This window comes from Lissotriton helveticus, chromosome 12 (genome assembly GCF_964261635.1).
Source record: "Lissotriton helveticus chromosome 12, aLisHel1.1, whole genome shotgun sequence".
In the NCBI taxonomy this organism is placed as follows: domain Eukaryota; kingdom Metazoa; phylum Chordata; class Amphibia; order Caudata; family Salamandridae; genus Lissotriton; species Lissotriton helveticus.
In genome coordinates this window covers 556,664,107-556,690,504 of record NC_136073.1, presented here as the reverse complement: position 1 = coordinate 556,690,504, position 26,398 = coordinate 556,664,107, and the positions used below count along the sequence as shown (strand labels likewise).

The following is a 26,398-nucleotide window of genomic DNA, read 5'->3' as shown; positions in this document are numbered from 1 at the left end:
AACAGTACTAGGCAATTTCAACATCCATTTGGATGATCCTTATGACTCCTGCGCTAAGAGGGGCCTAACTGATATGGAAGCTTTACAGCTCCCACAGCTGGTTTCCTCAGCCACCCATGAGAAAGGTCACCTGTTTGACCCGATTTTCTCAAATGATCAAAGATTGAAGGTACTAGACCCAATTTGGATGCCATGGACGGATCATGCCTTGATCCCATTCCAACTCCAGATTCCCATTACAGGACCAAACAAAACCCTCATAGTTACGGGACGGAAATGGCCGAAAATAGTGCCGGAGGCCTCGATCCGTGATCTGGAACCCTCCATACTCCCCAAAACTAAAGATCTGAACGAAGCCCATAGTAATTGGCAAACATGGATAAACAGCTCCATCAACAGGAACTTCAGGAAGCCGGGTCCCTTATCTTATAAAAACACCAACAGGTCCTCCTGGGTCTCTCCTATGCTAGTTCAGCAGAAAAAGGACTGTAAAAAACTAGAACGAGAGTGGAGGAAGTCATATGATCCTGAACTAAAAATAACCTACAGAGTTGCCATTCGACGCTATCAAATAAGCGTCCGGAAAGCACAGGCCGTCTTCTATGAAGAAAGAATTACCAAATCCTCTAACTCTCCGAGGGAGCTCTTTAAGATTGTAAAATCCCTCACTACCTCAGTTCAAGAGCCCAATAGCCCAGAACACTCCAAAGAGGGGTGCAATGGGTTGGCAACCTTCTTCAAAAACAAAATTGAAATTATTTATAAGTCTTTCCAATCCAAACCCCCATGGCCCATAGGAAACATTTCCCCTCCACCACCTGAATCTCAGACCAAAGTACCGCTGGACAGACCAGCCCTCATGACCATCCCTCCCATAAAGCCGGATCAGATATCCGCACTACTAAGAAAATCAAATCAGGCTCTCCTTCAGACCCAGCCCCTCCCAACATTCTCGCCCAAGGAGGGGAACCTGTTATTACTCAACTGGGGAATCTCATCAATCTTTCGTTTGAGAATGGCGTGGTTCCAAAGGAATGGAAACAAGCCATTATCAAACCCCTGTTGAAAAAGCCACACCTGGACCCAGTTGAACTATCAAATTACCGCCCAATATCACTCCTGCCCATAGTGGGCAAAATGGCAAAAAAGCACGTAAATGCCACAATCTCCACCTTTCTCGAGAACAATAATGTCATCCATCAGACACAGATGGGGTTCAGACCAAAGCTTAGTACCGAGTCAGCACTGTTAGTGGTCACTGAAAAGCTCAAAGCCACCCTAGATCAAGGAAAAATGGCTGCTGTGGTGCTCCTCGATTTGAGCGCCGCATTCGATACGGTAGACCACACAGTGCTGATCCAGAGATTGGAAAAGGTGGGCGTTAGCGGAACAGCTAAAGAATGGGTGGCCTCCTTCTTGAGTGACAGGTCCTTCCAATGTGTGGAGGCTGGTTTCAAGTCAGACTCCTTCCCAGCACCCTGGGGAGTGCCTAAGGGCTCAACCCTGAGCCCTACCCTTTTTAATATTTACCTCAGTCCATTAGCCCTTATCATTCAAGAATTTGGTATCTCCGTCGTGACATACGTGGATGATACACAATTAGTCTCTTCGATCTCAGACACCCTTAACTCTGATCATCGACAGCTTGTTCCCTGCCTCGAGAAAATCAGATCTTGGATGGCAGACTGTAAACTTAAGTTAAACGGCGACAAAACAAAACTGATGATTTTGGGTAACAACCTTAACCCCGACGTGGATATTCCATGGCCTATCAGTTGGGGATCACCGCCTTCGCCCAAACCTGCCATAAAAAACCTCGGCATGTGGCTAGATCAACATCTCACAATGGAGACACAGGCCAAAAAGCTATCTGGCACCTGCTTTGGGATATTACGTCTGCTTAGGAAGATTATGCCCCTACTCCCAGAAGACGGAAGGAGAACAGTGGTTCAGGCCCTGGTGGTCTCAAGGCTGGACTACGGCAACTCCCTCTTTTTGGGTTCCCCGAAATATGTAATCAACCGTCTTCAAGTTGTTCAAAACGCAGCAGCACGGCTACTATTGAATGTACCCAGACGTCAATCAACTAAACCAAGACTGAAGTAACTACACTGGCTTCCGGTTCAGGCCAGAATCAAATTTAAATCCCTCAATCTGGCCTATCGTGCCATGCACAGAAGAGGTCCGGCACTCATTCAAAACCTGGTCACTCACTACACACCCCAACGACAGCTCAGGTCGAGCTCAAAGTTTCTCATGAAGAACACCGTAACAAAAAGAACCAGATGGGGCGGAAGATCTTTTTCCCATCTGATACCTAAGCTTTGGAACAGCCTAGATCCTGACATTCGATCCACCCAAGAAGAAGCACAGTTCAGGAAAAAACTTAAGACCTGGCTTTTCCCACAAGACTAGTTACCCTCTCTCGCTAAACTGCTCTATTAGCGCTGAGATGCGCAAGGGTAGTCACGCGCTCTACAAATCCTATAAACATAAACATAAACATAAACATGGTTTTATCTGTAGAAAACGCCCCGAGAGTGAGGTGGGGTTGTGGCGCCTAAACTCTTCATGTGCAACCATTTCCCAATAGGTTTCCTTGAGGCTGTTTTTTGACGGGAACGTTGAAGTAGAAGAGGAGTCCCACAGGGGTGATAAGACCATTGTATTAATCAGACTTCTCAGATCTCGCAGACAGCTAATTTTATTGAAACAACCCAAATTGATAATATCCCTTAAACCCTCAGTATATGCTGCCAGTTACAGTGTACACCATATTCTATGCCAATATAGAATTGGCCGTAGTAGCCTGGCTAGATCCATCAGGGCTTTCCTGCCTAGATCATTCCTTAGGGAAAAGGTGGGTGGGTGTACACTGTGGAAGACTGGTGATTGCACGCAAAAACATATTCTCTGCGATAGTTAGCTGGGACAGGTTCTCTAGGCCTCACAGCTCAGCCCCATAGAGGACTGAGCTCACCACTTTGCTGTTATGAATTTGAAGTGCTGGACTAAGGGGCTTTGTCAGGGAGGTTTTGAGTTCCTTTCTGAGGGTGCCAGCTAACTGCTGATGTTTTAGTACCAGGACTTCGATGTGTGGCTTCCACCTCGTATCCTTCTGCAGTTTGAGACCCAGATAGACAAAAGCATCATCCTGTTCCAGGGAAAGCACATCCATTATCATTTTCCCCTTAAAATATCTAAGGTGGTTAAAAGCCATGAACTTTGTCTTAGTGGCATTAATATTAATTTAAAGATGGTGTACAGTGTACAAGAAAAAAATGGGAGTTATAAGAAGGATTTATGGTAATGTAAAAGTTGTGCATAAATTATAATTTCAACAAATAAGTATATGTTTTGAATTTGTTATGGTTGTGCAGTTTAAATTGTGTTTGGCACAGATAATCTAGACATAAGTACGTAAGTGGATCATATATCATACAATTAAGAAAAATCAATAACTGTAGAATTTCTAACGTTTCAGAAGTTTAATTTGGGTTTGTATGCCAAACCTACATAAATTCTATAACTTAACTTTAACATTTGTTTTTTTGTGAGTATATACATTCACAATACACAAATGTGTAGATAAAAATAGTAAATCTATACTTACCTATATGTAATTACCTTCTCAATATTTTTACAACACAATGTTTTCATTGTTGCTTTTTCAACATGCAACCTACCAGGCTATATTGGCCAAAACAACTTTGATTCCTAAGTGTGTATCTTTAATATGCATCCCTTTTTTGTTTCTTACCTCTGAACTTCTGGTTTATGTCTGTGAAGAAACACACTATGTAGCTTCCTCTCTTTACAGTGATGCGAGATTTGGATCTACATGTCAACTATTTGATTTAAGGACTCCTTTCTCGATGTGCATGACAAGTGCCTTGCTGTTAGATTAACACTAAGAGGATGGTGACCTCCTAAACCTTGACTATGCCTTTCTTCCTTACAGAAACTAGTATGATTTATTTACATAAAATCTCTTTAGTATCTGTTTAGTGATGGCTTCCTCTTGCTTCACGCTGCCTTCTTCTTTGTATTAGTCTTACAAGTATCTCGCAATCACAACTTTTCATTTGCTGTGCCGCTTTCAGATGAGTACTGTAAAATACGGCGTGTTTCGGAGGCAAAGCGGGTGCTGGGATGTTTACTGGAGGAAGTGCTTTTGTGTTGTACCCCCAGCATGGTGGTAACATTCTGTTCTTGTACTCGAGTGCCCTCCATACTGTACATCCTGGAGGTGCCAACCTAAGGATTGCTTTACCCTACACCCAATACTGCACAGTGTTACAAACACAAATAACCACTCTCCAATAGACTAGGTCCTTACTAATTGGAAGCCCCTTGAAAGCTCATTCTTGGAAAATTAAAGCAGGCTTCTTCAATGAGTAGCTCGTGAGCTGCCAGTAGCTCTCCAACTACCTGTAAGTTGCTCTCTTGTTTACAGCCAGGCCTACTAAATTGAACCCTTTTGTTTGGTTGAATTAACATATGTATCCGAAAAAAGAAAAGCATATATTCAATTCAATTCAATTCAATCCTTTATTCGATTTTTAAAGAAAATAAATCGTAAAAGTTCACATAAAAATACATCCTATATATTAAAAAATCGACAGATCTTTAAAATGCTGAATACAATGAGAAAGACGCGACAGTGCAATATAGTGAGACAACAGTGCCTGCTGGTTACGCAACCTCGTCCTCCATTGCACTGAGATGATCAGTGCTGGTAATCTTGCATGGGGAAGCTACTAATGTAATCTTGTATGATGTGGTCCCTATTCGCACATTAATAATATTAGTTGCTTGGTATGATTTTTGTTGAACATAAGTAGCTCTTATTACAGAAAAGGTTGGAGATCTACGCATTAAAGTTTCTACTTGCAGGAGAGAATCAATTCACCTTTTCCTGGACAGTTAATGCTAATTTTAATTGGCGCAGAGCTCTCAAAAGGTATTTTGGCATCCTAACTAAGGTACTTTTTTCACTCTTCTACTTTCCTGCTTCTTTCTTGGCATTATGTCACGGCATCACTGATGACTCAGTTCATGAGTATGCCCAGCAGTAGCTGGCACTATAGAGGACACCTTATCTTGCCCATGTCTACATATGGTTTTGATAGGGGGAACATGCCTGCATGTTTGTGTATTGATCTAACTGTTCTTGGTTTTGTTGATTGTCATGCATGTAGCATGCAGCCCGTAATAGTTATGGCTTCAAAGCACATTCGGTTGTTCAGGTTTGAATTTGGAAGTTTCCATTGCAGACAGCAGTGTGGTTTGTGGAGATCTGCAGGCAGTGGAGCCAAAGGTTTTCCTCTGTTAGGAAAGTTAGTCAGCTTTCATGAGTTGTGCATTTTTAACGGTAAGGTCAGAAGGCTGCAACGGGTCACTTTCTTACCTTTTCCTTCAGTGCACCTTTCCTTTGCCCACCATACATGTTAGGGAGCAAGTGAAAACATGTGATGTGGCTGCCCTACTGACTGGTCAGTTGATATTTAGGCAATGTTTGTTTATTCTTCGTTACCCTTAACCCATTGTCTTTATCAGTTCATTTAGGTGTTCTGAACACTTTTCCATTTTTAGGTCTGCCTTTTGCCAAGAACTTTTCATTTGCCTAAAATTATATGTATAATATACATACTTGTAGAGGCTTTCAGTGAGCTGTCGTCATCCATTGGTCTTTTATTGTGTCATTCATATTTTTTCTGTCATTACAGCATAGAGCGTGGGGCGTGGGTTGGACCACTTAATTCATTGGCTAATTTCACTGTGAGTGACAGCATTCTTTCCATTGACAAAGAGCACATCCACACACCAAGCAGCTCCATTAAGTTCCATAGATTACAATGGCAATGGGTGCTTTTTGAGGCAAGACATATTTTTGCTTTTAGCCAATGTTTTTTAGATATATGAGGGCCCAACAGCTTCCCCAACAATGTTTTTCAAAAACGATGCCACCAGACTTAATTGTTTTTGCAAACACTTATTTTACAGTGTTTCCAGAAGAGACATTGGCTGCATGTTTATTTAGAGAGCTACTGAATACATTTCATTTTTTCAAAATAAATGTGCCTTTTATATGATAATTAAGTTACATAAGTCAAATGGATAAAGACTGGAAAATTGAAAACAAGCTCTCGCTCACGAATATGTTATTGCTTGAATTCTGTCTCTATTAATACCTTACCTAATTATAGTGGATGTGCGTGTTCTCTCTGTAGAGCACAATATGAACGATTACAAGACATACTCTTGAAGTCTTAATTAGTTTTCACAGAGCTCTCCTGTAGCAGTTCCATTGCTTGAATTATGAAAATTGCCTACAATGCTTGTGACTGCGTCTGGAATGTGTCGGCACTCTTTAAAATCCTGCTAACATTTACAGTATTCGAGCACTTATTTATTAATGTATTTATTTACCATAACTCCTGACATACTGATAGGCAGAAAGAGCAACAGTAAAACAGGTATATATTTATTTGTTAATTACTTAAAATTAGATTTTTTTTTAGAAAAAATGAAATACCTCAAATGTCCGTCTTCAATTACAGAATGTAAATACAAAGATTAAGGTAATCTAATGGATTCATATTACGATAAAGTATTCACATAAAACTACATCAACTTAAAATCAAGGATTAATTCTAACAGCTGATTTGCACCCTTTATATTTCACTAACCTAAAAGCTATTTGAACATTAACACCTCTTAGGCAGCACCTAACCACCTTCCTGAACTGGGGTGAATGTATGACATTGTTCTGCATTCTGTCCATCAACTGTTGCTTTTGCATTTGTCACCCCGAGTGGGACGGGTATGCTCAGACGCGAGTCCCGTGCTCTCCACACCACTGGAGTCAAGCTATCCTGGCTGATGAGGGCTGAAAGCCCGAAACCGGTCCTTGGATGCTTGATTCCGGTCCAGGGAAGACATGGCTTGGCAGTTGGGCCGGACTGTTCCCATGAGGCACAGGGTCAAGGCTGATTTGCATATGGCCATGTCTGAACTGGGGTGGTGTGGTGAGCAAAAGAACGATGGATTTAGGCCCAGATCACTGTACTGGGGTGAATGTATGACATTGTTCTGCATTCTGTCCATCAACTGTTGTTTTTGCATTTGTCACCTTCCAGAATGAGCAGATCCCAAAGTTGATAGATAGCACCTGTGACCAGTAATGAAGCAAAGTAGAAAGGCATGGCACATGCAAATTATACGTAGAAGACTTTTTTTATGCCATCAACAATGGTGACATTTATCTATGTTAGGACTGGAATGTCCCCTTTGGTGTACAGATGTGTTTCCTTGCCCTGAGTACCGACTGTGAGTACCTAGTATTGTGTTTTTTAATGTTGGTCCTATCCTCATATTAATCTACTGTGTGCATTGAGGCCTAGGCTCAGTGGCGGCTGGTATTTAACAGTGGTAGCGGGGGCGGGTCGCGGGGGATGGTGGAGAGGAACAAACGAAGAAAAAAATCAAATAAAAACATACCTGTCTGACCGCCGCTGCTTCCTCTTAGTCATCTTCGCCGGGGGTGGGCGGAGTTGGCGTAGTGGCACTACGTGGAATTCCAGGGGGTTGCAAAAAAACTCAGTGGAATTCCGCGGAGTTCCGGCCCGCCCTAATCATGATGGACGGAATTTTGCTAGCATAGCGTAGAGTTGCTTGTTGTGTGCGCCTTCAGTGCATACATTTAATTTATTTAACCGGGTATTGCTTAATTTTAAGGCAGCACAGGTCAGAAAACAAAAGAGTTCATCTTTCCCTTGTTTCTGATCCGTACTCCCTAAAAATAAAACACTAACTTAAAGAAATATCAGATTAAATAAATTCACTAACGTCCATAACGTGCACACAACAGCACTTGGCTCTGCCCCACAAAAGATCATCATGAAACGGCCTCAGGCGTACGAACAAACATGGCTCCCCTGCAGCTGTGGCTCGAAGGGCACGTGCACTTGGGCACAACGAAGGATTTATAGACATGGTTACAAATACCCATCCAGAACCTGTTACCATGTAATGCTCTGTCTTACTACTCTTGTCAGTCGCTACCCCTTTCTCTGCACTCCATTGCCACCACTTCTGTCTCCTGGTTCTCTGGGCTCTGACTCCATTCTCCCTCCCCACCTTTGAATATAAGATAATGCGGCACCCGACTCACCAACTTGATCATCCTTTGATTGTGGGGGTGAGTTGCGCAGCGATCACCCCACCAGATTGAATGTGGCAACTGCAGTTTCGAGGCGGGGCGGGTCGAAAGACACACACCTCGTCGCCTTGCAGGATTCCCAAGTCCAGCCACGGCCGCTCTCCACTCATCCAGTGAGGGAAAGATGAGGGGTTTCTTCGAACTGGTGGGGACCGGATGGTGATGGTTTCCTGGTCTTCTTGGATTGGCTTCTTGGATTGGCTAGGAAGGAGTGACGACAAAGGACCGGGGAGACAGAGTGGGCTGTCCACCCTTCTGTGGGGATATGAGGCGGGTCTTCTTTCAGATCTCAGCTGTGATGGAGAGGGGAGGAGTGTGGAGTGCCTGGGTGACAGGAGGGGGAGAAGAGAATGTTGCCCATCATTCATGGGTTGAACACTTTGAACCCCAATATGCTTCGCTGGGGAACGAGGCGAGCACGGATCCCTACGTCCACTGCTATTTCTCAAGTGGGATATTTACACCAGAGGACGTGGACAGGGCAATGAATTCTATATCCCCAGGACGAGCACCTGGAACAGACAGAGTCCCTGCGGATGTGTTTCTGAGCTATAAACCTTCCTGGCGACTGTACATTTCACATCTAGCAAATGCAATTGCCCGTGGAGCCCCAATCCCGGCCTCCTGGAAGGGGGCAGAGATAATCCCAGTATTTAAAAAAGGGGATAAATCCTTAGCAACAAACTATAGACCAATTAGTCTCATAGATTCCATCCAAAAAATTATGGGTCGGCTGATACTACAAAAAGTCCAGTCATGGATGGAAGATGAGAATATCCTATCTCCACTGCAAGCGGGGTTCCGACCCCTTACTAGCACCATCGACCAGGTCTTCCGATTTATTAACATCTACTGGAAGACAGTCGTTTTGGGGAAAGGGGCCTTGTATGCGGTTTTTGTGGATCTGAAGGCAGCCTTTGACCTAGTGCCTCGAGATAGGCTGTGGTGTGTCCTGAGGGATATGGGGATGTCGCTTGAATAACTATCCTTGATCGTCCGCCTACATGAGGGTAACCATGCGTGTGTGCGATGGGGGCCCGGGGGGAGGTGACGGAGTCATTTCCCGTTGACAGGGGAGTGCGACAGGGTTGTGTGCTTGCACCAACCCTGTTTTCGCTCTTCGTCAATGGGGTTGCTGGTTTCCTCTCCTCGGTCCCCCTGGATGCCCCGACGCTGGCGAATGAACATATACCTATCCTCATGTTTGCGGACGACACATTAATCATTTCTAAGACTCCCAGTGGTCTGCAGAAAGCCTTAAGTAGGTTTGAGGATTTTTGTTCCATGCGGCCTTACCATTAATAAGGGGAAAACAAAGTACATGACCTTTAATGAACATAGGTCATTACGGGGTAAGGTATATATGAATAATGGCCCCCTTGAAAAAGTTTATGCCTTTACGTACTTAGGAGTAACGATCCAGGCAAACATGGGGTGGTCAAAGCTAATCGATATTGCCACACTAAAACATAAGCAGCAGGCCGGGATTCTTGCAACTAAGTTTAGAACCTCATCGTCAAAACCTATTAGTCCATTGATGGAAATCTATGGTTTGAAGGTCCTCAACTCAATGCTCTATGGGGCCGAGCTCTGGGGGTTTGCAAATCTATCAACCCTGTCAGCAGCTGAAAATTCTTTTCTTCGGAGGGTCACTGGTGTCCTGAAAAGCACGCCAATGTATCCACTGTTGCTAGATCTGGGTAGAAAAACTGTAACCGATCTGGCGAAACTTCGACCTCTCTTGTATTGGCGAAGACTGTGGTGCACGGCGGAGCTTGCTCACTATGCCTCGGCACTTAAAGATGTAATGGTCACCGATCGATTTCATAAGATTAAATGGCTGAATGAGATCAGGGCGTTGCTGGAACATCTAGGTTTGAGTGACTTGTGGGCTGATCCACTCAATGCATCATTCCCTTCTAAGAATATTCTGAAGGAGATGTATTGGGATAGGATCACAACCGCAGCATGTACAAATGGGTCAATAAGGCATCTGACTGGCCGATTCTTGGAATTTAAGACCAGACCAGTATAAGAACAATATTGGGATGCTATTGAAAAACCATTTGACAGAAAGCTGTATTTTCAATTGAGGGTCGGCACACTACCTGTCTGGTCATTCACTAGTAATTGGGCAGGGGAGACTGAGAAGGTCTGTCTAAAATGTTTTGAAGAGCTGGAAACAATTAGTCATCTGTTGTTTTTCTGCCCTTTGTATAAGAAACCCCAAGCTATGTGGATAAAACCTATTTGCAAACTACTTGGATTTAGTAGGCATGGAGAAGCTATGAGAGTATTAACAACGGATTCATCCCCATTAATAGCAATTGCGGTAGCCAAATTTCTGGGATGGGCCTGGGCTATTCGGTCAAAGGCACTTTCCTAGGACTGATCATGGACCTAATTATCTTAATGTTAGTTTTGTATTTTATCTTCCGACAATGAACGGGGTAGGAAATATTTGGGGAATATTGTAGATGTATGTACCTATCTTATCATTTTTTAACCCAAGAATTATCCGGCAGTTATGTGAGGTTTAATACTTTCTTAAACTGTTCTTAAAATTTGTAATATTTATTATTTTAAATTGTCTGCATATGTATGTCGTGCTTTTATGACAAAACTGTTGAATAAAGCTATTTTGAATTGAGAACATGCAAAGTGGGCATTCCGGTTTGACCTGCCCGAAACAGCTGGCCAAAGTATCCTGCCCACTTGGTGTGGGCAAACCACTCCTCCCCTGCCCTGCTCTGTGAGCAGAGCAGCCCCCCCTTACCCAGCTGAACAAGGGGAAAAATAAAATGATTAAAAAAATGAGTTATCATTTTTTTCCCTTTTTCGACCTGCTCAGTGGGGCGAAGCTTCTCCGCCTTAGTGGAGGAGCCGCCACTGCTTAAGCTTGTACCTCAACAAGAGTGAGGCCTTCATTTACTGGCAGTGAACGACTGTCCCTGTCATGTGTTTTGCATGTAGAGTGATTGTAGTGAGTGATTGTAGTAGAGTACTGTGCTTTGTGAATTCATTGTTGTGACCACACCTTTTTATCTGTGTCTTTGGAGTGAAGGCCTACTGGCCCTCTCCTGTAAAGTACTACTTCATTTTTGCTAACGCAGATCCTAGCGATAACATCTCAAGTGTACATTGTGCATGTTTCTGTACCTGTATGTAGCCTGCATTGTGTGTGTGAGTGAACCAGAGTAACCAAAGTCTGTGAGATCCCTGGCATGTTCTTCTGCACAAAATAGAGGTGAGCTTGTTTTCCCTGATGGTGTAAGTATTTTTCTGATGTTCCTGTGGCTGGAGGAGGCGAACAAGAAAACTGAAGTGGGGACAGATGAGACACGATTCCTTTGGAAAAATTGAATAGGGCACTTTCCAATGTAGGAAGCTGGCTCTTTATATAATATACCAAAAAGAGGTATATCGTGCAAAGAGTCCAGGTATTCCCTTACTAGTGGACAGAGGCTTACTCTAGCAATCCCAAGGTGCTTTTCTAGGGGGTAGAGTGGTCGAGTAGCCTTAGGCTTATCAGAGAGCAGTGGCAGCCATGGTTTTCCAACAGGACTGGTTACAGCAATGGTTGCCACGTTTCTCAACAGGAACGGACTGGCCATAGCGGGCATCAAGCGTGTCCCCGGGAGGCTGGAAGGGTTGGGGCCGGTTTTGGAGCAGTGGGGGTCTGTTCTGGAGTGGTGGGGGCTGGTTGGGTTACTGGGTGCCAGTTCTGCAATATCGCCCCCAGTAAAAAAAAGCAGCAGTGCTTCAGACTTGCCCCCCACCCTCCGGGGGCTGGTCTGACTAATTGCCAGGACTGCTTTAGGTTCCCAGTCCGGCCGTGTTCCTCAAGCCTTAGCCATAGATAGCTATAAGTGTATTCAACCCACTTCTTCCCTAAAAACCAAATCCGAAGCTTCCTTTGTTTCCAGCATAATATGATAACGCTCCATTATATTGAAACAATGAAAGGTGATGAGTGGAGTACTTGCAAATGTCATAGTTGCTGCAAATTGCTCGAACAGTACACCCAAGACAGCCAGGCCGCCTCCTCCCCGAACAGGAGCGCAAGCAAAGCTAGACGGGACTCAGCCTTCTCGAACCTCATCGCTAAGGTGCACCTTGAATCCTATTGCACAGTGAGCACAGGACGAATTCGGTCACACTTAGGACTTAACATTAAAACAACAAAATGTGATGGGTGGAATGCTTGCAAAAGTTTTAGCCTCCTCAGGACTCTTTAGCGTCCTGGAAGTGTACGGATAGATGCCCCAAGCCTATATATTTCTCCATTCTATACTTCTATATTATAAACAATAAAGTGTGCAAAGAGTGGGATTCTTAATTTGTGGTAAAATGGAGGATTAAGAGAGAAGAAGCCAAAGTGTTACCTAAAGTTTCACAGGAAGTCAGAGACCAGCTTGATATCTGGCCATTAAAATGGTTCCCTCAGTCCAGTCTTGCAACTCTTTGAGAAGTGATTAAACACAGAAAGTTACCTCTACATGTAATACGGATATTACATCATCATTTGCAGGAGAAGATGGATCCCCTTCTTATAAAATGGTTGCAGAACTGAGCTTGTTGGATAGTACTTGACTACATTGACTACATGCTGGTTCTTAAAACACAGGGTAAGCCCCTCTGATTAGAAATACAAGTCCTCTTTGAATATAGCCGTTGGCAGTCCATTTGGACCTAGCACGCCGTAGACCTAGCACGCCATAGTCTCTGCTAGCCCTAATTTGCTTACCTAACCCAAAAATATGTCTTTGCCCATGGGATTAGCAGAGCAGAGCACCTGTGATGGCCTCATCCATCTTTAAACCCAAGGGGGCTCCTTCCCCTTTGCAAATAAACAACCACCTTCTTTGAGTTGTTGGTAACTGATCAATGGTTTGCAGCTACATTTGCAGTCACAAACCATTGATACATAACATTCTGGCTCTCAATCCTGAGGTGACACCTGTTTTATGCCTCCTTCTAATTGCGATTGCATTCTGTGATTTGGAAGGGTTTTTCCAAATCGCTAAATTGGTTTAGTACATTGCATTTATTACTTTTATGTTCACAAACCCTGAGATTTTGTGAATCACAGGCATTGTGAAAGCAAAGTGTTTAGCATTATCAGGCCCTGTATTCTTTATCTGATAGATTAATTGTGTACAGAAAAATATTGTTTTTCTAATGTGTTTGTCAGGGCTCACACTGCAAGCCAGATCTATTGGCTTGGCCAATAGTTGTTAGGTTTCAGATTCTTCTAAAGATAACCGGTATGCTAGCTTTTTCTTCAATTGCCTCAGATTTCTATTCAGGAATCATTAATTATTGATGACAGGTCTAGTAAACCATGTTGGAAAGGCACTAGTACTTGTCTTTTTTCCTTAATGTCTAGCTCGCCTAATAAAATGTTTCCCATAGTATTTCATAATTGACTGTCAACTGCCTCTTGTTCGCTAAATTTTAGGGGTCCCTTCAATATACCACAGCTCTCTTTTATTTTACAAAACTCAAATAGTTTTCCGTGGGCTGGGTACCTTTTACTACACTTATGTTGTGTGACCATAGTCATTAGCAGCGTCTACTACATCCCAGTGGCTCTAGGAGCTGAGAACTGTAAATCCTAACTCAATCCCGCATGTTAAGGCAAACAATACTAAATGTTGTTTAAACTTTAATGGTGTTACACCATAACAGCTGAAATATGTCTTTCCAAGTAACCCAAAAGTCCTTACGATGAGAGACGGAGTACGAGGTAGAGACAGGAAGAAGTGTAAATAGAGAAATAGAATAGACAGAGACCAAAGGGAGCACACTTACTTTCCCCGGTGGAGGAGGGGGGTGTGGGGTTCTTGCAATGTGGCGCCCTGGCTAATTGCACACTTTGCCCATGCCTTAAAATGTCTCTGTAACGAGGCAAACATTTTCTTTTGCATTTTTTCCACATAATAACAGCCTGGAGGCTTGGTGCCTTTGTTCCAAGTATAATGACATATGTGTCAACTGAGTTGTTCAAACCATGTGCAGTTGTAGTGCCATCATCCTTTTCCTTTGTTTTTTTAAAGATCTTTGTATTAAAGTTTAGAAATCATTCAGCAAACAGAGTTATTTATCATTACATGAGATAATCATGAAGTTTGCATTCGAGATGCTCTCCCCCAACAGAACCAAACACTCTAGACCCATTAGGTTTCTTTGACATTTTCATCCACCATACCCCCCACCCGCCGAGTCCATTTCCTTGTATCGAAGGAGACGCAAACATATCCCTTATGAGCATTCCAATTTCCCCATATTCGGTCCCACTTCCAGGGGCATCCCCTGTTCACAAAGACCGCTTTTCAGCCAACCTGCACCAGTCCATATCTTGCTACCATTCCTCAACTGTTGGTGCTTCCTGTGCTGCCCACCTACGTGCTATATTTCTTTTTGCTATTGCCATCCCTAGGGCTACCCACGTCTGCTCCGTGCAGGTCAAGTCTGTTGCCTCCCATATGTTAAAGAGGCACAATCTAGGCTGGAGAGACAACTCTTTCCCACACACTTGTTATAGCTGTGACACGACCCCTTCCCAATACTGTTGGATTATTCGACATTCCCATATTATATGGTAATATGGGCCCACCTGTGTACAAGTTTGGTTACATAACAATTTTCCTTTTTCCTCATTTTCACCATAGTTTTGCAGGAATAATACATTCTGTGTAGTACTTTGAGTTGTATCAGTCTAAATTGCAATGTTATAGCTACTTCCCATGGGGAGGAGAGTGCTTTCCGCCACTCATCCTCTTTGAGGTCCCCTAAGTGTGCCTACCACTGCGTGTGGAATCGTGTAAGTGGGTCGGATAAGTTGTTAATTATTTTTTGGTACGTCATGAAGACGACTCTCTGAGTCATGTAGTCGGTTAGCAGTCTATCTTCCAGCAGGGAAGCCTCTGGCAGGTCCTGGTCAGACGGGATGGCTGCTGTCAGTGCATGTTTGATTTGTATGTATCAAAATACTTCGGTTTCTGAAATTTCATAATCTGTTTGTAATTCTGCGACTGACCCAGAGATTTCCCACCCTTGATATACCAATAGTGTCTCTTGTGTTTTCCATATACTTGGCCTATGTATCTGGTGATTTTTATTCCTAATATGTTATTAAATGTATACTCATAGTTAATTGTATTGTTTTATATAGCTTTCCTACCTAATTTGCAGTTACTCATTGAACTGTCACTCCTTTCCTTTCTTTCCTTCCTGACAAAATAGATAACTTACTAGAGGATCGTTGTTCTGAAACTTCTAGGATTACAATGATGCATATATTCCATAAACCCAAATAGAAGAATGGATTCAAGAAATGTCACTGAGATCCTCTTAGACACCTACCTGTATAAGCATATTCCCTCCTTTTCCACCTAAACCGTCTGCTGAAGATCAGCAGTCAAACACCAGATTGGAGTTGTTGACACAACTGTGAACATGTACCTAGATCTCTTGGTACTGATGGAAACTCGGTTCATTGACATGTCGCAGTTCTACATTCTTCGTCCAGACTACTTCATAAGTCTGTATAAAGTAGTTAAAAGTAGGAGGTGGAGTAGGCCTACAGAAATTGAGTTCCTTGCCGCCTAGTTGAATCCAACTTCTTTCCCACATTTCAATGTATCAGACTCTCACCCACTACCATTAAATCAACCAGAATAACATTATCTATCATCCTTCGGGTGACAACTCCTTTGCTGAACAGTGAGTGGCCCACATCATGTCTCTACGTATTCTATTCAACAACAATCATGTTTTCATCTGAGGTTTTAACCTTTATAGAGGCAGCTCTTGGAAGAATGCCTATTCTGTGTTTGTTTGCTTCCTACAGAATGTGTTTCAGCCCTGCCTTAAACCCAAGCACATTGAAAGTGCCACACTCGACCTCATGAGTGCAAAAAAAGGTCTTGTAGCAATTGACAAGGCTGTCTACTAGTCTAGTTATTTCTATGTACCCTTCTTTATGTTCTTCCTCACTATCACAATTTGGCCAATCCAAAGGCAAAAACCTTGATCAGGGAAACAATGAACATTAAGCCCCAGTGATCTTGCAGCTTTGTTCATTTCCAGTCTTCTGTGAAGACTGCAACATTAATAATGCTATTATTGCCTTTAATCTTACTAATACAAAGATTATCAATGATCTCACCCTCCTTAAGGAGATCTAAAAAAACACATCCTGCCTATTGGTATGCAAAAGTACTCAACAATTAATCAAAATCATTGTCTACCAAAATAATTCTGCTAAAATCAGTCTAGGAAACCTTTTGAGTTTGTAAGAGTTGCCTCAGACCCACCTCTGATGTTTATCATAGTAAAACCAGAAAAAAATTGAAAACTTCACCTGTTTCTGTGACACATAAATCAAATAGCACAGCACCTCTCTTCCCACTCTTCCCACTCATCCTATCACTCCGAGTCCAGATTAAAGCAGAATATTGCCTAACAGCTGGTCCACATCGAACAAGATTTCTGTGCTAGAGCTCCACTCCACAACCTCAAAACCAAAATCCTCCACCAATGACCCCCTTCTAGCTAGCCCTACCAAAGAGATACAAACATCTATTGGCAGACTGTTCCAACATCATCAACTTTTCACTATAACAAGTGTTTTTTCTGACTGCTTAAAAGCCAGACAGGTGTCCCCCCACCTGAAGAAACTATCTACAGACATAAGCGATCTTAATAACTTTCACCAAGCCTCTGAATTACCCTTACCTGCCAAAATCCTTTAAAATTGAGTTATCAGTTAACTGACTGTTAATGAAAGCAAACTCCTGGATGACCTTCAATACTGGTTGAGTTGGCTGCAGCACTTAAACATTTTGAAAGTCACTGATGATGCCTTACTCATTCTGGGCAATGATGGCTCTAGCCTTTTAGAATTTCTTGATATTTTGGCAGCTTTGGACACTGTTAACAATGAAATTCTTATTTGTTCCCCATATGTTTTTATGGGTATTAAAGTCAAAGTATTAAGTCACTGACATTCTTCTTAGCTAACTGCACACAAATCATCAAGATTGAAGGTGCTCTATGCAAGCTATTTTTCATACCTAAAAGAGTTCCTCAGCACTCCGTTCTAAATCCTACACTCTTTAAATCCTACTTAGAATCATTGGCTGATATCATCAAAGCATCTGGCATGTCTTAACATCAATATGTTAATGTCACCCCGCCTTAAAGGAAGGTTTCCTCTCCTCAGAACATCTTCTTAGTGGCTGGCTTCAACCCTTACCCTCATCAAGGCCTGAATGAGTTCTCATCACCATACCTCAATCCCAATACATTCTACATATTTTCCCCATAACAGCCCTCAAACCTGTTTAGAAACTATTAAACACCATCAAAATCACATACACCCACTATCAATAAAAACTCCAAGTCACTGGCCTTTCTTTGAAAAATTATGTTTTACAGTTATTCTTTAACGTTTAATAGGACAAAAAAATGCAAAACTTTTATTAAATGTCATTCAAGGGGTGACAGCCCCTCACGTACATAATGGATTACCGAATCACTGAGTGGATGAAGGAGCAGATAAAGAGCGATAGAGGTAACAATAATTCACTTTTCTGTTTAAGAATAAACAGCTTGGTTAAAATTATACAATGCATAATATGATATCAAAAGGAACAGCTCAAAGATTGGAGTGTCATATTAAGAGAGATGGGTGAACAGTTGCAAAATGTGGTTCTACATTTAGATTCATCAGGTACCAAGATCTGCATTACTTTGTGGCAGGCATTAGCAATGAGCGTTTAATATTATATTAATAAATGTACATGTAGCTGGAGGAGTTGTGATACGCATTCTTCTGGTAAAGTCCCTCAAAGAAATAAACGTCCACCATTAAGAACCAATCAGGAGAGCATGGATTTGTTAAACATAACTGCAAAAGATGGGTTAGCTGTTGCTTGTCTGATGGTGACCAAGGTGCTAATTTTAAAAGTGTCTCTATTTATTCCAGTTTTTCCCCTTGTTATCAAGTTACAAGTTTCTATATTAATTTGCGGTGCCCCTTGACAAGGGGTGAGTTTAGTATGAAAAGAGGAATTGTGAGGATGATCTAATTTTTTTTGCTTACCCAAGCCCCAGACAATTCTTTACATAAAATTATTAATTTCACAATTCATTGAAATACATTACAATCTGCATATCATAATTCTCAGTGAAATCAAATGTAACAAACAGTCATAGGCAAACAATGTAATCTTTTCAATGCTGTGAAATAGGTAAAACTTTTTTTTTAAAGTTAAAATGCCATTGTATCATGATGCGGTTGTGAAGGCTCATTAAAGCAATTTTCATCTGTAATTTAAAATGTACAAACCGATAATGTGGCAATGGAATGCAAAATGTACTAACAAACTGCAATATCAATAATTTCATAGGTGTCTTCTTATGAATTGCTGAACATAGTTGTCGCGCTTTATGATGTGTGTCTTCCTGCTATTGGACTAGAGGATCTACGAGCTAACATCTGTGCACGTGGAGCGAAAACTTTCCTCTTGATTCGCGATGAACAAGGTACAACTCAACTCTGTTTCTTTCTTAATAGTTTTGTTATAGTTATTTTCTGTTGATAAAAGCCTTAATATTTTGTACCATTTCAACATAATGTGGTCTAGAAATCTTATAAAAATGCACACATACCGTATTTTCTGGCGTATAAGATGACTTTTTAACCCTTGAAAATCTTTTCAAAAGTCGGGGTCGTCTTATACGCCGGGGGTCATTTTATAAGCTGCCGAATATAGCCCAAACCCTATATTTTAACAGGAAAAGTATGGGGTCGTCTTATACGCCCAGTCATCTTATACGCCAGAAAATACGGTATTTAAAATATGCAGAGTCCAGCACCATTTTATTAAAATAGATTGCTGAAATCAGTTTGAAAAGATAAAGATCTTCATCATGTATGCTGTTCTGAAATGACTCAAATATAGACTACAGAATGAAGGATCTGTGTCTGAAAAAAAATCAGCCCTGTCTTGAGGTACTCATGGTGAATTGTCATAACTTCTGACGGGGCCCCATCAGTAGCAGTTGTTTAATCCATACCCTGATTATATAAGCAGTACAAGCTATCTTTTAGTTGCTGATTTAGGATCTATGTTTATGCCCATATTTTTATTTGGTTTTAACAGTGCAGTCAAATGTTTTGAGTACAAAAACTTTGAACACAGATTCAGAATATCCCCAGATCACAAGTTGTCTCATTTCACCCCTCTTGAAAAAAAAACTGCCCAGCCCACGAGTAAATGACCAACTACATGTCTATTTCAAATTTAGCATATTCAGTCAATGGACTGAAATTTATTGTGGTGGAAAAGGTACATGTATTTAATTAAAGTAATACTATCCTTTAGCAAGTTCAAAAATGAATTCACGTTGTACTAGCAAATTAATCAGTAATCACTTAAATCCTGGATTACCAAAGACAGGATATTAATGTTAGATTATTTTGGTGTGCAGAACCAATTAGTTTACCACAGTATTCAACCTTATCAACTGTTAACGGCTGCTGAATAGGCTGTACCAGTGAGGGGTCTATGGTCTTGCCCTATGTTCACTGAATATTTTTTAGTTCAGGAGTATGCCATGTCCATTCCTCTCCTGTGGGTTTCTACTTATGTGGCCTAGGGTGTACTTGAGGGCTTGGATTTCTTGGATCAGTTTTTTCTTGTTTCCCTCAACTTATTTATTATATTCATTATCCATTATATCAGCATTACATTTTATAGCTATGCTCATTACACCTAGTTATTTGTTAGGTTTAGCATATTCTGTTATATTTCACCGCAGATTCTTCTGTTTTCTGCCAATTGAGAGGTGGAAGGTCAAGAACAATTTGAAAATGAAGGCATATAAACATAAACAATGGTAGTAGAAGCTCAATATGTCAGCTGGCCATCAGAAATAGGGATAGTCGAGTAAACATCCTGGACATTTTTCAGAAGAGCTATCAATGTTACCCCAGTTAGAAGCTATTGTTAAGGCCATTCTTTCTACTTTCAACTCCTTCACTAAATCATTCCTAACTTCCTATGAGGCAAAGGCAATACTCTTTCCCGTTATCTATTAGATATACCATGCAAGCAGTATCTTCTCCTTCCAAACTACTTGTTTCAGTACTTGGTTCACAGCATCCAGCATGTCTTCCAGCCTTCGTTAGGTGTGCTTCAAAATCTCAAAAAGCAAACCAAAAGTGAGCTCATGTTCAGTTTCCATTTTTTTGGAACTACACCAGTTACCCAACTGGGCCACTTAGGAGAATGTGGATTCATGGACACTGCTGAAAATGCATCTTCTCCCAGCATATGTGTAGTCTGCAAATCAAAACTAGCATTAGCTTTACTATAAACATGAATTATATGAAAGTCAAAGTTAAGTGAGTGTATTAGTCATGCAAGAAGTGAGAATACAATGTGATCAAATGTTTACAAGTAGGAGTTTGTGCTGTCCTCCTACATGACTCAGACAGCAAGGAATCAATGCTCCTGTCTCCAATCCTTGCTCTCTCTTTCAGAAGGAATGTTGGGGGGGGCTGGCCCCAAAATGCAGACTTCAGGGCAAAGTGGCATTGGCAAGACTCTACTCCCAACCATAGCTCAATCTGTTACTCTGTGAGTAAGAACTACCCGTATAAAGGTGGATGAAATCTGATTTACACCCGGAATTGGCATTGAATGACTTATAAATTCCAGTGGAACACATTTATTAACATTTCATAATAATCACCATATTGTTTTTTTTCTAGAAACCAGGAAATTTGGTTCTTTTCACCTATCCAATTTTTATACATATTACATTTTTGCAAACAAAAGTCCGGTGGGACGACTGAGTGAGAGCTTACTAACTCTAATACAACAACAGCCTAAACTCCAGAAGCTACTACAATCCATTCAAAATCAAAGTTTATATTGCTTGTTCTTCTAAGCTGAGTTATTTGCTCATTGTAAACATGTATTTTCCTCCAGCATTAATAAAAAGCAAATTGAAGCTGCATTCTGTTTTTGTAGAACTCAAGTATATCCTGAAACAATATGCCATATATCCTATAATTATTACAGTTTATTTAAAAATAATTGTTATTTTGACACAAGAAAGACTTATCATCAGCTAATTCACCTAACTTGATATCAAGAATTTACCCCATTAGATATCAGACTCATTTAAATAGAAGGCTCGAAAAACCGACTATATCTGTAAGTTATTCCTCGATATGGCATTCCGCATATTGAATGGAAGAATTCAAACTGATCAACCAGCAAAACAATCTTGGTAGAAAATTCACAAAGCATAATGATTACAAACAGTTTCACTATACCATCTTTTATCCCTGCAAAAGTTATCAAATTTTACCAAGACATGAAAGTGATCAGGTTCCCCAGCAAATAACGCACCACTTAAATTATGAACTTTGGCCGGTAACTAAACATTATAGCAAATACAATTTAATATCGACACTTCAAGGATCAGTTAAATAGAATGGGGTTTTGTACTCCCAATTAGCATTTTTATCTATGCAAAGCTTTATTACTTCAAGGTCTAAAAACCTGAACTATGTTCAGTCATCAACACAATGGCTTGAAGACTCGGGAACATAAATTAACTTTCAAATCAAATGAAATCAAACTCACTTTATTCCATTTGTCGCATTAAATCATAAAAGCAAACAAAAATACAAAGTTTATATATGACACAAGAATGAGAAGAATGGACACAAACACACTTCAAAAAATGAGCTCCAATCTTCTTATTTAAATAAGTTTTTGAATATAAGGTTTTTTACTCATCTCAAGCAAAACAGCATATTTGCAAACAAGTTGCCAAATAAATTTCTAGTCTTACTAGTCTTACTGTCAGTCTCATCAAATAACTTAAACTCAAAACATGATTAGTAAACTTAAACTGTTGTCCTGGAATGTTAATGGCCTCCTCACCAGGCCTCGTGCTAATAAAATCTTGCAATATCTACGAGATTCCAATGCGGGAATCATTATCCTCCAGGAGACACACTCAAGTGAGAGCGAAATACTCGAGTTGGTTCGAAGGAATAGGTGGATAGAATCCTCCGTTTCAACAACACAAGGATTTAACACACGGGGGGTTTCGATCCTTTTCAAGAAATCCGTTAAGGTTAAGATTATACAACAGAAAGTGGATTCAGGAGGGAGATGGGCCATTGTAGCTGTAGAGATGGGAGAAACGAAGTTAACACTAGCGGGCTTCTATGGTCCAAACATCGATGATCCCTCAACACTTAAAACCTTATTTAATCATTTGTTAAGTTTTCCAGACCCGGTGATTATAGCGGGGGATTTCAATATCACGTTGAACCCACTCCTGGACAAATCCCCTAATAGCAGGCAAAAACTTATCTCTAAATCCAGAAACTGTCTTTTAGGTTTAATGAATCAGTATGGATATATTGACATCTGGCGGGTTAGAGAGGGTCAAAGGCAAGACTTCTCACTTAGAAACTTGAAGTATAGACACAAATCCAGAATTGATTTTATTCTTACTAGTAGAGCTCTGGCTGATGACATCACCTCAACACATTACATTCCAATACACCTTTCTGACCATTCGGCAATCGAGTTAGAATTAAAATTGGATACGGTACCTCCTATAAGAACATGGTCTTTTGACAGGTCTTTCCTCTCGTCAATAGAGGATATTGAATTTTTACAGCTGGAAACTCGCCACTTTTTTAACATCAATAAAGGTACTGCCTCAACAGGAACTATATGGGATGCATTCAAGTGCACACTAAGAGGCCTCATTAAAAATAAAGTAGCCTACAGAAGAAGGCTGTATATAGAGGAAGTTACTTCAATAGAAAATAACATTGTAGCAGTTCAAGCTGATATCGACAATACTGGTTTAACAGACAATCATCACCTTGCCGAAAAACACCTAGAGTTGGATAGCCTAAAGTACGCCTTATCGGCAATTCTGGAGAAACGTGTCTTGCAGAGATGGGAGGCAAGTAAGCTCTCACATTTTCAATACGGGGAGGGGGCAGGGAAATTACTTGCCTGGAAAACAAAATCTGACCGGGTCCGTAATAACATTTCCTCCGTTTCATCCGCGAGGGGTACCTTTTCCAGGGACGATGAAATCAGAGCGACTTTTAGAACCTTTTTTCAATCCATATACCAGGACGATCTAAATGTCACTCAGAACGACATCATAAGTTGGTTTGATAATATCTCTTTACCATCTTTAACACCTGAACAGAGTCGCTTACTGGAAGAAGAAATAACCATTACAGAGGTTGAGGAGGCTATAAAGAAAGCAAAATCGGGCAAGGCTGCAGGCTCTGATGGTTTGCCATGTGAACTATATAAAAAATTGATCATAGAGGTCTCTCCTGTCCTAACTACCCTATTCAATCAAATTCTAAGAGACGGCCAACAACCACCTGAATCATGGGACAATGCCACCATAACCCTCATCTTGAAACCTGGCAAGCCTTCTTCAGATTGTGGCTCATACCGGCCCATTTCCATTTTAAACGCTGACTATAAAATTTTTGCCACTATACTGGCGAGTCGCTTGGGCCGGGTTGCACCCGATATTATAGCTCCGAACCAAAAAGGGTTTATAAAGGGGAGACAGCTAAGTGAGCTTACTTATGAATTATTAGGTTCTATTGATATTGCGATAAAAGAGGCTATCCCCTTGACTGTCCTCACGTTGGATGCTACCAAGGCCTTCGACAGGGTGAATTGGTTGTACCTGTCGGAGGCCTTGAGGAAGTTCAGCGTGGGGGACAGATTTCGTAGAACGATAGATCTGTTATATCGTTGCCCAGCTGCTTCACTCCTGATAAACGGTGGTTTGACTGAGTCGTTTAAGGTTACGAGAGGAACTAGACAGGGTTGCCCCCTGTCCCCCCTCCTTTTTGATATATATATCGAACCTTTTGCCCAAACCCTAAAAGATAATACACGCATTAAACCTTTTATTTTTGGTGACTGGGTTAAAAAGGTGGCACTTTACGCCGATGACATTATGATTTTTACCACAAATGATGATGAAGCATACCCTGAGATAATCGATCTGGCTCTCAAATTTGGCAAAGTTTCAGGGTATGAGATCAATGCCCAAAAGACAGAGTCCATGTCCTGGAATACTAATAGAATCAACAACAACGGGACATCCAAAACCCAAATTCGTTATCTGGGGATAAACATAATTAAAGATATCAACTTGATTGCTTCCCTAAATTTTACTAAAGCAGCTGCAGAATGTCGGAAACTTATGAGAGACTGGTCACATCTCCCGCTTACTGTTTTGGGTAAGGTTAACTTGGTGAAGATGAGTATCCTACCAAAGATTTCTTTTTTGTTCAATTCAATTCCACTTTTTTTTTATTCAAAACTAATTTCAAAGCTACAGAGTGCTATCACTAGCTTTATTTGGAACAATAAGAGCCCTAGAATCTCGTGGAAAAAAATCAGACGTCGTAGGGAGAAGGGAGGCCTGGCTGGTCCAGACCTCCAAATCTACGCATGGGCGTTCCAGCTCTCGCACACACGCATGTTGCTTAAAATTCCTACAACAACAGGGTTGGGCCCTCTCTTTTCTACACTATTGGATTGTGAAAGAGTGGACCGTAATGGTTTTTTGTTTAAATTTGGAGACTCCAAATTTTTCAAGAAAATAAAATTGAAAGTTTTACAAGGGATGGCATATACCTGGTATAAAGTAAGGCAAGCAACTAATGTTGGTTACTACTCCGGGAAGGCTCCTATATGGAACTTACCCGCTCCTCCCCCGTGGACAACGGACGCACTTATCAACCCGCTAATAGAAGCTGGTATCTATAGTTGGGATGACTTGTTTATGAATGGATCACTGCTTCCATGGGACTATTTAATAAATAAAGTAGGCCCAAGTCTCTCGAGATTTAAGTATATTCAGATCTCCAGCTGGTCACAGGCATATAAAGAGCAGCCTGTACGGATTAGTAAGTTCCCTATAGGAAGTTATAGCGACTTGGTTACATGCCTTCTAGACAGCCCACCGGCAAAGAAAGAGATTTCTCGGTGGTATAACAAAATAATCGATGAAGTAGATGTTAATTTTCATCTACCGGGGGAGGAGCCAAGATGGCGGCGGAGACGGACTGGTAGTCTCCCGGCTCCCCGAGCCTTTGTTTCTCGCACAGCTATCCTGTCGATTATCCTGCTATTGTGCACCGGCGGGACGTGGGGGAATGTGTGCTGATGCTGTAGGTGTCCCTCCGATATCCCTACCTGCCTGCTAACCTAGGATTCCATCGAGCTGATTTGCCGAGGTCTGCCCCAGCCCTGGAACCGGATCTGTGTTCGCAGCGCGCTGCCTGTGATGACTGCAGCTGCGGGGTCGCTCGTACGGGAGCGGAGCGGACATCCTGCATAGTGTTCTGAGCTGTGAGGTCAACTGAACCGGGCACTTGCGTGGAGGGTGATTTTTGACCGGCTGGGAGTCTACTTCACTGCTCTCCGTCTGCTGACGCTGGGGGTGAGCCGTGCCTTGTTTTCTCAACTTTGGCGATGTTCCGGCTGCCGGGGCGCATTACTTAGCCTGCCTCTGCCTTGGGCCGTTCGGAAGGGGATTTTACGCTGTGTGCTCTCCACAATTCCGGACCTTTACAGTCCCGGGGGAATTGACCCCTGCAGCATAGCGCTGATCCTGCCTGGAAATCTTTGTTAACCCCCTGACGGCATTGTAATGGCGGCTGGCTCCCCTGTGGTGATGGCGGATGGCGTCTCGACTACTGCGTGTTGTGCCCAGCGCGGACCCGAGTGGGATGTTGACCTGTATGCCGCTCCTCGCAAAGTGGAGGTAATGGGGAATCAATCGGCATTGACCTACGCTTCTGTTCTCCTCGCTCTTCATCAACTGAGAGACGAATGGCGTGTGGGCTCAAGACTATTGGGGGAGAAGCTGGACGGAGTTGCATTTGGATCGGGTTATACTTTCCCAATCCGCTTTCCTCGCTGCGTTGATCAGCCTCAGCTGCCTCCTGACTGTGATACATTGTTGCCGCGAGAGTGTGTGCCGGAGCGGCTTCCTGACGGAGGTACTGTGTGTGGACTGCGATCTGTCTACCTTAGCACTGCTACAATGTCTGTTGCCTTAATGCCGCTT

General features: G+C 41.9%; 1 protein-coding gene across 3 annotated transcripts in view; it reads left to right on the top strand.

Annotated features, from left to right (window-relative positions):
• Positions 1-26,398, top strand: part of LOC144798761 (uncharacterized) — a 1,691,129-nt gene that overhangs the window by 888,249 nt on the left and 776,482 nt on the right. For all 3 annotated transcript variants that reach the window (XM_078669781.1, XM_078669783.1, XM_078669782.1), the window contains one exon: positions 18,643-18,778. In XM_078669781.1, coding sequence (XP_078525907.1) covers positions 18,643-18,778 — 136 coding nt within the window. The remainder of the gene's footprint in view (positions 1-18,642; positions 18,779-26,398) is intronic.